Raw genomic sequence first — 13,229 nt, 5'->3', positions numbered from 1 at the left:
ACTTAAGTCGTTTCAACGCACAGTGGTTCAATTTGAGATAAAAATAACACGAGAAGGGAGAGAGAGAGAGGGTGTAAGAGAGCGAGAGAGGAATAGAGAACGAAAGAGAGATTTACAAAAGCCAAACAGAGGATAATAGATAACAATAATGCAAAACAATACTTAAGGTACTAATTTAGGAAGTGAAAGTACAACTAACTATATCCAATTCTGGTTTGTTTTATTATTTATTGTGCGAAAATTAATTATAAATAAATTAATCTACGAAAATAGTTATCCATTACTTGACATATTTGACACTTGTCAAATGCTCTATGTTCCTCTAAAATCAGGGAATATATTGCAAGGTTATAACAGAATTGAATGTAACTCCTTCTGAAGTCTGTTAAAATATTTAAAGATATATAAAACTAAAATTCAAGTAATGCCCAATACTCACTTCCACGAATGCCAAGGAAATTTTGTATCGAGAGGTTAAATACTAAACTATGGTTTAATAAAACACACAAACATTAAAATATGTAATTACTAATGGATTATTTGTAAGAAAATGCTGTGAAATGCTAGCTAACGACCGTTTACAATATATGCATATACAGCTTTACAGATAATTGTATTGTATCACCAATTATAAAACAATTTTCTATCGCATTCCAATGTAGCGGAATCGAAAATTAGGGATAGTCAGAGAACAGTTTCTAATTACACGGGCATCGTTCAACGTGGCCAAAAATGAAGCTGCTGCGGATCGGGGCATATTTTCTGATAACCTTGGTGTTCTACTGTTCTGGGAGTGGGTGTGCTGAGTACGTGGTGAGCGTGGATCGGTTTGTCTTCACTCCCATAGATCGGGAGTTGATTCCTTCGCAGAGCGCCACCATTGAGCAAATTGGCAATCGTAGCTACCTCTCAGGGCACTTGTACTTGGAAAGATCAGTGGACAATGTCATTGCGCTAGCCTCCTTGGAAATATCACGTCCAAATTTGCCACGTGTTCGTCTCTTCAATTCGAAATTCGATCTTTGCGGCTTTTTAAAGAACACATACAAAAGCAAATTTCTTCAGCAGTTCCACTACAGATTCGTAACCTTCACTAATGTGCAACCGTCTTGTCCACTTAAGCCGGTGAGTCGAGCTTTCGGATCCAATTTATAATCCCTCTTAACGAATCTTTGCTTTTAGCATCTGAATTATACACTAGAGCGCAGCTACTTAGACGAACGCATTCTGCCCGAGCTGCTGCCCGAGTGCAGCTACTTCTTTAACGTGGAGTTTCGGGAAAAGACCAAGCCACTGGCCAATTTGCATATTTCAGGCCATTTACATCCAGTTCTTAATAAGAAAAAGGGTCCAAAGAATCGCGTGAAAACATAAAACTGTTTTATATATTAAAAAAAAATAAATAAATAAATAAAATCAAAGGAATATATCTTGCTTTAAATGTGAACTTGTAAGCATGAACAATAAATAAAAAGATGACTTTAAGGTGGGACTCGAGCCAATGTTTTTTGATCGCCTGAGATTTACTGAGAGGACTGCCTAAACCGCTAAAGAAATATATATTATTAAGTAGACAAGATAGTATTTGAGCAAGTTATTCAACTTATAGACTGATGTTTTTAAAATCTGCTGAAAGATCCCCATATCTACTTAACTACTCAAATAGTTCAATGTTTTCACACAAGCATTGTAATATCTTAAATTTAGATATTTGAAGTATTCATTCATGTTGTGATCTATATCATTTGCCTGGAGCTGCAAATTGTCTTTATTAATTAATATTGAAGTGGGGCTTGTCGTGGACTCTAACTGTAGAGTTATGCAATATCTGTGTGAGCTGTAAAAGATTATTTTTCTATTATGTAAATCAAATGGTTTGTAAATGAGGATGGATGGGTCAACCAAAAAAGAACACGCCGAATAATAGGTCAGGGATCAAACTCATACATAAGTATCTGATATAATTTAACTGACATCATTGCTATTTTTGTTCCACTCATTTTACGGTGACCAATTGCAAATTTGAAGACCTGAAGTTCAATTATATTGTGTACAAATGGGGTGAAAAATCAAAAACGTAGCAATGTTGTTGAATAGATTTCAATAAAATTGAAAACCCATTTTTGGGCATTTTCCCAATTGCATCCGAATAAAAACAATTGAAATTCTGATTATTTTAAAATTAAGGCTGTATAAACAATTTGAACCGCCTGTCATAATTAGCAACATTGAAATGTAGTTTGATGAAGCATTCGCTGTTATCAGATAATTGACAATAATTTCAGGCTAGGTCCATTATGCCACTTGAGACTCGTCTCTCGCCATGTCCGGTTGGCTCTGGTTTTTGATCTGTTTGGGTCTATCAGTAGCGGCTCAACAGCGCAGTTTTCGCTTCGTAGTCAACAACTTTTACGTCAGGCCCACCGTTCCAGATATCTTTGAGAGCATTAATTGGACTCAGCCCAATCGCAGCACGCTTAATATTGCTTGGATACTCAAGCGGCAAATTGATCAGTTGGATTTGGAGACATCCTTGGATATGATCAGGTCCGATAAACAGCAATTGCGGTTGTACCACATACATTTGGACGCTTGTAAGTTTCTAACAACAATTCACAAAAATCGCATCTTCACTCTGTTCGCAAAGAGTGTGATGAGAGGGAGCAATGGGCACCTGAAGTGTCCCTTGAAGCCAGTGAGTACTCATTCGACATGTGTCTACGTATTTATATTTATGTATATATTGCATATTATCTTTAACAATGGCCTTCTTCTAGAACCTCAACTATACTATTAGCAATATGCACCTTAGTGAGGACGATTTTCCCCAATACGTGCCTGAATGCCATTTCAAAGCAATGACCAAATTCTATATTCATCAGAAAGTCGCTATCCGAATGCTCCTTGAAGGCGAAGTCAACTATAAGCGCTGATAATTTACGCCGGCAAGAGAGACATATCAAATAAAAAAAAAAAAAAAACGCCTTTGCAATTTTTGCAATGTTAAAAATTAAATTATATTATAAATAAGTCCCAAAAAGAGTTTTTATTTGGATACCATTAGGGAGGCGTGGCAGACCCCATTAATTACAAATATTTTTGACTTATCGGTCTCAGAACGCATAAGATCTGGTGACTGAGAGATTGAATCGATAAATAGTCGATGACTCTTTCCGTGCTAGTGCAATCGATGACTAATCTCTCTTTTATTATATTTCGTACATCTTTGGAGCAGAAGTGAATGATGGAAATGGCTGCAATGTGTTCTCTCCGAAAGGTTCACGCAACCCCGACTTCGGTCGGATAAGCAGCAAGTCGAGCATTGCAGAAAAACGATATATCATTTTCACTTCGTGAACGAGAACGAACCCAAAATGATTACCTTGAGCACAGAGAAAAATATTCTAAACATATTTTTGATATATTTTACAATTTTATAAAATTGTTCTATTATTTTTAATAGGTCTACCCGTGTTTATCAATCAACTCAATCTCTAAACTAACTCTACTTAAGCATGTGATTCGCAGCTTATTATTAATTTCTGATGTTGTTCTATTTCGCATCGAGTTTCAGCCATGGCTGGTTGGTTTAAGCTGTCCCTGTTGCTGTTATTTCTAGCCCTTGGCCTAGATGCCAAGAAAGAGGAACGTCAACTTAAACTTGTGATCGATAAGTTTTATGTGAAGCATCATGCCCCTGACATCTTCGAAGAGCTCAAATGTGTAGTGACCCAAGCCAATCGCAGTTACCTCAGCTGCAATATGATTCTACGGCGTAGCATCGATCAGGCTGAAATGATAACTAATTACGATATCATAAAAGCAAACAATCAGACGATGAAGCTTTACAACAACCGCATGGACTTTTGTCAATACTTCACAGCCTTGCATAAGGTGCGCATATATCGGCAAGTTGCGAAAACTTTTGTAGCTCGATTGGGCGAAATGATCAAGTGCCCACTAAAACCGGTAAGCAATCGATAACTAATATATATATATTATTGATAAAACACAACTAATATATTCGATTTGCAGAACTTCAATTATACGCTTACCGACTGGTATATGGACGAGAAACACGTGCCCAACTATTTACCTGAATGTAAATACAAAGTGTCCACGAAATTTTATTCCTATTCCAAATTGATTGTTACAGCACTAAATATTGGAAGGTTCACCTATAATAACAAGAGCCTCTTATAAATTGAGTCGATTTCTGATGTATGAACCACAATATTCTTATCAGAAAATAAAGACTCGTAGGGCTTGACACATAATATTATTATTAAATAAATCTGTAAACGTTGTAATCTGCGCAATCGATTGCCAAATGCATTTTAATGAAGTGAATATACATCTACGCTTTCAGGCAACATTCATAAATGTAATACTATCAAAAGGTCGGAAATAATTTGTGTATAAAAAACTTAGAAAATAAGGAATCTGAGTATGTTATGTTGAGCATAGCATTCATTCAAACTGTTCATCCTAATTTTTACAAATTTTGAAAATTTCGACTGTCACTTTAATTTGTAGAAAACACTGTAGATATTAGCCTATTTAAAGATTGGCAAATAAAGATATACATATATTATAAATATTATATATGACATCAGAAACTACCCAATATATGACATATGTTGAATTAAGTATTTTGATGCAATTAAAAGTATTCAAAATGTTCAGCATCCTGTTCTTATTCCTATTAAATAGGGGCCGGAAATGATTCAATTTCAATTTTAATTGTTTTTTTTTTTTTTTAATATCTGATTCATAATTACTGTATAACAGTGAACAGAAAATACCAAATGATTGATTTTTAAACTCTAGCCGGAATGATTATGTGCCAATCGGAGTTTGTCATTTACCATGGCTAGTTATATATTAATCTACCTGTTGTTGATATTAATGGCTGGGTATGCAACGAGTGATGTTCAATTCAAATTCACACGAATTGACACCCAAGTTCTGGACCGATCTATTGTCGATGATGCGGTCATACATATGTATGAAGAAAATAATCGCAGCTACTTCAATGCTTTTGTGAGATTTAAAAGTGTTGTGAACAGCTTTGAAGCAAAAGTATCAATGAAAATTAAAGGAATGAATAATAAGACCAAACAAGTGTTCGGAGTAACATTGGATGGGTGTAAATATCTCAGAGGTGGATACAAAAGTAGTTTCCTAAACATATTCCTGATAATTCTGCAAAAATATTCCTCCTCTAAATTATTATGTCCATTGAAAGCGGTAAGTTTTGTCCAAGCAGGTATACATATTTATATAATATTCACATTTATTTATATACATACCGATGTTAAGAACTGGAACTACACCTTTGCCAAATGGAACTTCGATGAAACCCTATTACCTGATTTTATACCCGCTTGTGACGTCACGTCTTATATTGAGTTTTTATCAAAAAAGCAAAAAGTTGTTTCTCTCCTCTTCCTTGGAAAAATAACCCGTGCTTAGATTAAATTCAATCAAATAAATGAATGAAAATGCAATAAAATATTGAAACTGATTCATATGGGATATTATTAACTGTGAGCAAACTTAGAACCGCCTCGGAAGTACTTTACTGGTTGGAATAGGGGAATATCAACTTTAAATCAACTATAAAGTATTTCAAGGATTGCTTTTTTAAATAAACAAGTAACCGAGACTGCTCACGCACAAAGATGCACGCGCTCTGCTAACTACACAGCTATCAGCGAATAAAGAACGAAATAAAACTTATTATTGCCGATAAGTACAAATGGACACTGTGCTGAAACAATGTAAAATTATTATCTGGGATGAATGCACCATGGCACATAAGCATTCACTGGAGGCATTGGATAGGACAATGAAAGATTAAAAACAAAACACTTTGTTACTCCTCTCATGTGATTTCATACAAACACTTCCCGTTATTCGACGTTTAACATACGCTGATCAAATCGACGCTTGCCTAAAATCATCGCGACTTTGGCGTAATGTTAAACGAGTATAACTGACGGTGAACATGCTCCCAAACGCTTCAGGATCCATCAGCCGAAACTTTTTCAAAACAGCTATTAGATATTGGCAATGGGAAAGTTGCTGTCCATGAAAATACTGCCCTCATTGACAGTATATTTCCCGATGTACACGCACAATATAAAAGTCATGAATGGATTTACCAGACATGCCACTGCATCAATTACAATTGAAGGTCGGATCTCCAGTGATTTTGCTCCGTAACTTGAATGCACCACGCCTGTGCAATGGCACACGATTGGTAATTGAAAAATTAATGAAGAACGTGATTGAGGCTACCATTTTGAATGGTAAGTTTCAAGGCGAAAATTTATTGTTGCAACGAATCCCCATGATTCCTAGTGATGGGCGAATTGAATTCAAACGCATTCAATTCCCAATTATATTGTCAATAAGTCCCAAGGCCAATCGTTGTTGGAAACACCATCTTATTCCCACGGACAACTATATGTGGCATGTTCTCGCGTCGGGAAACCATTCAGTTTGTTTGTGTTGGCCTCACCACTAACCAGGTTAGTGGCCTAACAAAGAATATCGTGCATTCCATTGCGCTGAGAGATTAATCTGTATCTTATTTTAAATGTAATTATTATTAGTAATAAATGAGGCATACTTCAGTTGCTTACAACGCTTTCGACTATAACTATTAGTTATTCTGTGTTTAAATACAAAATATTCCCTGAAAATAATCGAAATATCAAAGCCACGGTTGCCGGGTCAGCAAGTAATATATACATTTATTTCCCATTTTTAATGAGTCCAGGGTATATGAATAAATAACTAAAATATATAAGAGCAAATTGTAATCGAATCGAAAGTATTTACAAATTGGCAGTTTAATCTTATATTTAATCCGTTTGTTATTTCCAATAAGCGCAAGCGTTAGGAATTGTTCTACTATAATTATACCAAGTAAGAAAGCTCTAGTCGAGACTGCTCGACTACGAGATCCCATGAACCTTACAAGCAACTGATATTACAATAATAATTAGCACACACACACGCACTCATACATACAAATACACGCACACACACACATACAAACAAACACACGCATACACACACACTCACATATACAGGCGATTGCGCTTGGGTTGTGCTGGAGTCTGGCAATATTATGAGAACTTAATTGTTGAATAATTTAATTTCTAGACGTACGATCGTAATGAGACTTTCAGAACGTAATCATGATGTTAAAATGTATGTGTACACCGAAGCACAAGTAGTATTCTAGTATTTGATATACGACTTTTACAAAGATGAGGGTGAGAGGGTGGATTTAGGGATGGGGGTAAATTTTAACAAAAACCGAAACTGTATAAAATGCATTTTAATATACATTTTAAATTTGGAGACTCTAGCTTGAAAGATGTAGGAGATATAATTTTTTAAGTGATCTTCGATAAGGTTTTTTATCGATAAAAGTATCGGAATGAGTTATCGTTTTTAGTGATAAACTCGATATGCGCGTGATATAAACGGACATTTTAAAAAAAAGTTGAAGTCTCTAGCTCTTCTGAAATCGATGCGTTCAAACATACGGATAGACGGACGGACGGACGAATGGACGGACGGACGGACGGACAGACAGACAGACGGACAGGGCTAAATCGACTCAGCTCGTCGCCCTGATCAAGAATAGATATACTTTGTGGGGTCTCCCACGCCTCCTTCTGCCTGTTAAATTTCAACAAAACCATTATACCCTGATTTCCCATTTTCAATGGGTTCAGGGTATAAAAACCTAAAATATATCTGATTTGAAATTATCGTTGTATATAAACATATATTGAAAATGATTTAGCCCCATATAGAGTGTAAGCACGATGCGATGCCATTCGGAATCAAGCATTGACCATGGCTGGTTATAAATCTATCTATCTGCTGTTGATCTTGACGTCTCAAAGTGTAAATGGTGTGACTTATTTAAAATTCACAAAAATTGACACCAATATCGTCGCGCCAGATATAGTCAATGAAGCACAGATCCGCATTTATGACCACAATAATCGAAGCTACTTAAACGCGTTCGGGAGCCTTAAACGCGTTGTAAACAGTTTTGAAATCAAATCGTCGGTAAATATGAGGAGAAAGGATAATAAAACCATGCAACTAATAAAAGTCACTTTGGATGGGTGTAAATGAGAGGTGGATACAAGAGTCCGGTCATTAGCGTATTCCAGAAAATTTTACAAAAGCACTCTGCCACCAATCTAGTATGTCCGTTGCAAGCGGTAAGTGTTGTCCAAATATTAATGTTTATATTGAACTTATATTCATTTATAAATATATATTCGCATTGCTTATTAGAACTTTAACTATACCTGGTCTGAATGGAATTTTGATGAAAACCTAATACCTGCTTTCATACCCGACTGTGACATTAGAGCTCCTATTGACGCCTTCATAAAGCGCCGAAAATTTCTTTCTGTCCTCTTTTTTGCGAAAATATATCGTGTAGATCTAAGACAATCACGTCAATAAATCATAAACCACTAAAATAATAAGCAATTCATTCCTGTGTGATATAGTTTACTCCGAACTAGTGCGTGTGGAAATATAGTTTTTTCATCGATATTCAAGAATCGTAACATTAGCTCATTTGCAAAAGTTTTGCGTTCTAGCTTTAATCCTCTAGGAGATAGAAATTTACCGCTACACCCCCAATTAGGCGTAGATATATCCGCCATAGCTTCATTTTAAATTCCGCCATATATGTGAAAATGCATTTTCTACTTTGCCACGTCCCTAGCGGGCGGATCGGGAAAATTTTATCGTTCATATCATTTATTTATTTATATCAACACACAATCGACTTACTGCGGCTGCCATTAGATTCGCTCAATTTGAGACTTTAAAGAATTAAGTAATTTCCCGTAATCCTAAACAATTAAATAATCATATATCAAAAACAAAGGTATACAAGATAAACATAGAGTTAAATAAACAACCATATTTAATGCCTAAATAGCTTGTATTTAGCATAAAGACTACCATAGTGATGAATATCACAGCAATTAAATAATTTTAAGCTAGTTCATTTCCATCCACATTCACTATGGCCAAAACTCATTGTCAATTGAGCTGCGATTCCGTCATGTTTGGTTGTCTCTGCTTGCTTCTCCTGATTGGCGCTGTGTCCACAGAGAAATGCAAGTTCCAAATCATATTCGACTCGGTCAACTGCAAACAGTATGCACCGGAACTTGTCCAAGAGCTGAATTGTTGGATGGTTCAACTGAATAATCGCAGTTATATCAGTGCAAATCTCATACTAAAAGCTAATACCAGCAAAATTGATGTGACCTCGAAAATGGATTTTTGGAAAACGGATAACACAAAGGTGCGCTTGTATAACTTGCGTGCGGACACTTGTACGTTGCTCTCGAAAATACAGAAGAACCAGTTCATGAACACACTACTTAGGACCTTTAAGGAACATATGAATGGCAAATTGAGATGTCCATTTAATGCGGTGAGTAGCTATGAACATCCAAAAATTATTAATAATATTTTCAATGTATTTTCTATATAGGGCTTCAACTATACGATCGATAGCTGGTATCTTAACGAGGAAGACTTTCCCACCTTTGTTCCTAGAGGGAGCTTTCAGACCATTACTGAATACACAATAGAAAGGAAACAAGAAAGAAAGCTCTAGTCGAGACTGCTCGACTACGAGATCCCCTGAACCCTACAAGCAACTTATATTTCAATAATAATTAGCAAACACACACGCACACACACACACACGCATACATACAAACTCACGCGCGCACACACACTCACATATATAGGCGATTGCGCTTGGGTTGCGCTGCAGTGTGGCAATATTTTGAGAACTTATTTGTTGAATAATTTAATTTCTAGACGTACGATCGTAATGAAACTTTCAGAACGTAATCATAATGTTAAAATGTATGTGTATACCGAAGCACAAGTCTCTAGTATTTGATATACGACTTTTACAAAGATGAGGGTGAGGGGGTGGATTTAGGGGTGGGGGGTAAATTTTAACAAAAACCGAAATTGTATAAAATACATCTTTATATACATTTTAAATTTGGAGACTCTAGCTTGAAAGATGTAGGAGATATAATTTTTTAAGTGATCTTCGATAAGGCTTTTTATCGATAAAAAAGTGTCGGAATGAGTTATCGTTTTTTAGTGATAAACTCGATCTGCGCGTGATATATACGGACATTTTAAAAAAAAGTTGAAGTCTCTATCTCTTATATCTTCTGAAATCGACGCGTTCATACATACGGACGGACGGACGGACGGACGGACGGACGGACAGACAGACGGACAGGGCCAAATCGACTCAGCTTGTCGCCCCGATCAAGAATATATATACTTTGTGGGGTCTGCCATGCCTCCTTCTGCCTGTTACATACTTTTAACAAAACCATTATACCCTGATTTCCCATTTTCAATGGGTTCAGGGTATAAAAAGCATTTCACATTTTGATACGTGGCAGAGTTGAATATTAATTAAAAGCACTTAACAATAAAAGTATGAAAATATGAAGTTGTTATTAAAAATACATTTCAAATGCATGTTTTACTGGATTCTGAAGTTCCGGATGCTCAACTGATCCTGCCATTCACTATCACATCAGCCCGTTCTTGGGAATCTTTATTATTGTATATAGAATCAGAGTCCGTCATCAGGATCTCTAACCATACAAGAGGGTATATTAACTGTGAAGAATTGTATGATGCGCAAATAAACATAATATTTTCATTTAGTGAATTGGGCATAGGCTGAAAATTATCCACAATCAATGTAGTCTTACTTAGGCTCTCAATTTAAAAGGAAATATTAGTAAACCGATGCAGCTTTTATCTGTAGTAGTGAATTGTGTAAATAAAAGAGCAGATCCCTCGAAATGTTTCTAAATACCTAAAAAAACAAAAAAAGGATATTTATTCTAAATTACTGGGCACGTTCTAATGATATACATATTGATATGTTCATTCATTAAGAAACGATGTTTTTGCTCGAATCTGGCATTAGAATGCCTATGGAACTCTACATAATCAATTAAGAAAACTCAAATCAAGATTGCTCGACTACGAGATTCCTGAGCACTTCGAGGATACAATCGATACAAAAAAAAAATAACCGGATAAGTTAACGATTTTTTGAGAAAAATAAAAAATCGAGTCTCACTCTTATAATTTTTGAGATCGACGCTTGCATAGATAGTATATACTTTGTGCGGCCTGCCACGCCTCCTTTTGCCTGTTGCATAATTTTAACAAAATCCTTACATTCTGACTTCTCACTGAAAATTGATATACAAATTACTGACTCCTGCTATAAAAATTGTGAAATCTTATCGATTTCATGAATCAATCATGAGGACATACAGATAGAAAAATAATCCAGCGGATAAACGGTCTCTATGATGATGCTACACGTGCTGTAAAGGCATTTCACAGTTATTTCACAGCCAACACTGAGCTTGGAAAGTTAATTAAATGACAGATAGACCTGGGAGTGATACAGACAATATTCAGTTCACACCAAAAATTTCGCTAAACATGTGCATTAGTATAGCCAATTCGATTTTCAGCCCTATAGTATAATGAAAATTCATTATTTCGTTGAATACCAATGCAACAAGAGGTTGCCACGGCGAAACGTGACTAGGTTTCGATTTAACACGTACAAGTGGTGCATAGCGTTTAAATTTATGGTATGTTCAGCATGATTTTCTTTTACCTGCCACCATGAATATCTCTATTCTATAGACCCTCTTTTCTTCGTGGTGTGATTTATGTTATTATCGCGTGTATCTCCCGTTGTCCCTATTCGATGTTGACATTTGGCGAAAGGTTTACTACAGGATTCGCTCATGGCAGGGCAGGCGAGCATCGTTGTTAACACTTAATAAGCTTGAGCCATACTGAAAATGTGTAACATGGGTATCTTGATTTTGCGATAATTCAGGAAACTTATTCATTTATATACAGCATTGATATTATAATATTAACCAAATCAAGAATTGATTTTACTTTGTCTGTATCAATTCATTGTACACTGACCCCTTGACATTGTGGATTCGGGGCAGCTGACCAAATGAAGTATATATATTCTTGCTCCACATTTTCAATTTTATTGAAAATGGACAAGAACCAACTTGACTATTCTATAAATTTTTATGTAGTCTATAAACAGAATATATTCAAATACCAATAGGTCATTAAAAGAATTGTAATAATTTGAAGAGGCGATGGCGACAACTCAATGCGAATAGTGACGAAGGGGAAAAATACTCACGAAGGTGAATGAAATACTCAGATTTGATGTATTTCAGCATATAAGCAAATGTGTGAATATGTGCGTAGACTGAAACCATCTAACCTGTTTGAAAATAAGTGAAGACCTGGAATACACCATTTTCTCACGTTTCTCAATGCATCGGTTAACAAAAAATGCTATATTTCAGATGCAGGTCCTTTGACATGGAAAAGTACTGTTACATCTTTAAAGCTCGTTCTCATTGCACCTCATATTATAATGGTATCTGCTAGTCGAGCACCCCCAACTCTTGCTTGTTTCCTTCATTTTTTCTGTAACGCTGTTATGGAAAGCTGAAAAACTTGATTACACGTGCGCTAATTTAGTTGCACGCGAAAAACACACGCGTAATCAAAAACGGTTTGCTGAAGTACCAAACGACCCACACTCCACTTTCCACACGGCACACTCTACACTCCGAGTGCTGTCCCTCGCCCCCTTGCAGCCCGGCCCCAGCAGCTGCGAGCCTCCGAGTCCTTAACCCGTACTTTCAGGTTTTTAAATTGGAGTTCATAGCATGCCATGCTTGTGCCCACCTACCTGGCTGACTGTCTGATTGCCGTCGGGGTGCACAACAATTTAATTTATATATAGAGTGTGTGCAGGTGTGGGTGCGTGTGTGTGTATGAGTGTTTTCTTGTATTTATTTTGCAGCCATTGCAATGGCTGCGCGCAAAAAAGTATGCAATATATTTTTAATTTAAATCAAGCCAACGCCCTCCTCTCATGCAAAGCGCGTCAATTTATTAACATATGAGTGCAACACTCACCTCTGTCTCAACTGCGTCACTCTGCTCCACTTGCCTCAGTCCCTCACACAGGCTCTATTCGAGCTGATTGCCTTTGAGCATAGCGCCGTCTTCCCAGGACTCTCTAGCTTTGATTTTGAGCAACT

General features: G+C 36.3%; 5 protein-coding genes and 1 long non-coding RNA gene across 7 annotated transcripts in view; 5 read left to right on the top strand and 1 right to left on the bottom strand.

Moving 5' to 3' along the window:
- The window catches only part of LOC149091958 (uncharacterized), a 150,378-nt gene that overhangs the window by 114,057 nt on the left and 23,092 nt on the right, over positions 1-13,229 (top strand). The window lies entirely within an intron of this gene.
- Positions 1-13,229, bottom strand: part of B4 (imaginal disc development protein B4) — a 62,898-nt gene that overhangs the window by 31,867 nt on the left and 17,802 nt on the right. For both annotated transcript variants that reach the window (XM_089257605.1, XM_089257606.1), the window contains exon 2: positions 13,105-13,227. The gene's annotated coding sequence lies outside the window, so the exon portion shown is untranslated. The remainder of the gene's footprint in view (positions 1-13,104; positions 13,228-13,229) is intronic.
- Positions 635-1,396, top strand: LOC108658867 (uncharacterized). The gene is made up of 2 exons (XM_018111515.3): positions 635-1,125; positions 1,183-1,396. The coding sequence occupies exons 1-2, from the start codon at positions 733-735 to the stop codon at positions 1,372-1,374; spliced, it is 585 nt and encodes a 194-aa protein (XP_017967004.1). The 5' UTR covers positions 635-732; the 3' UTR covers positions 1,375-1,396.
- LOC115563939 (uncharacterized) lies at positions 2,254-2,950 on the top strand. Its single transcript, XM_030387680.2, has 2 exons — positions 2,254-2,695; positions 2,778-2,950. Exons 1-2 carry the CDS (start codon positions 2,324-2,326, stop codon positions 2,931-2,933), a joined length of 528 nt encoding a protein of 175 aa, XP_030243540.1. The 5' UTR covers positions 2,254-2,323; the 3' UTR covers positions 2,934-2,950.
- On the top strand, positions 3,469-4,242 carry LOC115563941 (uncharacterized). The gene is made up of 2 exons (XM_030387683.2): positions 3,469-3,969; positions 4,036-4,242. Exons 1-2 carry the CDS (start codon positions 3,577-3,579, stop codon positions 4,201-4,203), a joined length of 561 nt encoding a protein of 186 aa, XP_030243543.1. The 5' UTR covers positions 3,469-3,576; the 3' UTR covers positions 4,204-4,242.
- Positions 9,083-9,685, top strand: LOC115565525 (uncharacterized). Its single transcript, XM_030390734.1, has 2 exons — positions 9,083-9,499; positions 9,560-9,685. Exons 1-2 carry the CDS (start codon positions 9,083-9,085, stop codon positions 9,683-9,685), a joined length of 543 nt encoding a protein of 180 aa, XP_030246594.1.

Source organism: Drosophila navojoa, chromosome 3, assembly GCF_054131105.1.
Source record: "Drosophila navojoa isolate 15081-1374.11 chromosome 3, UAZ_NAV_1.0, whole genome shotgun sequence".
NCBI classification, from domain to species: Eukaryota; Metazoa; Arthropoda; class Insecta; order Diptera; family Drosophilidae; genus Drosophila; species Drosophila navojoa.
This window is presented reverse-complemented; position numbering and strand designations above follow the sequence as displayed.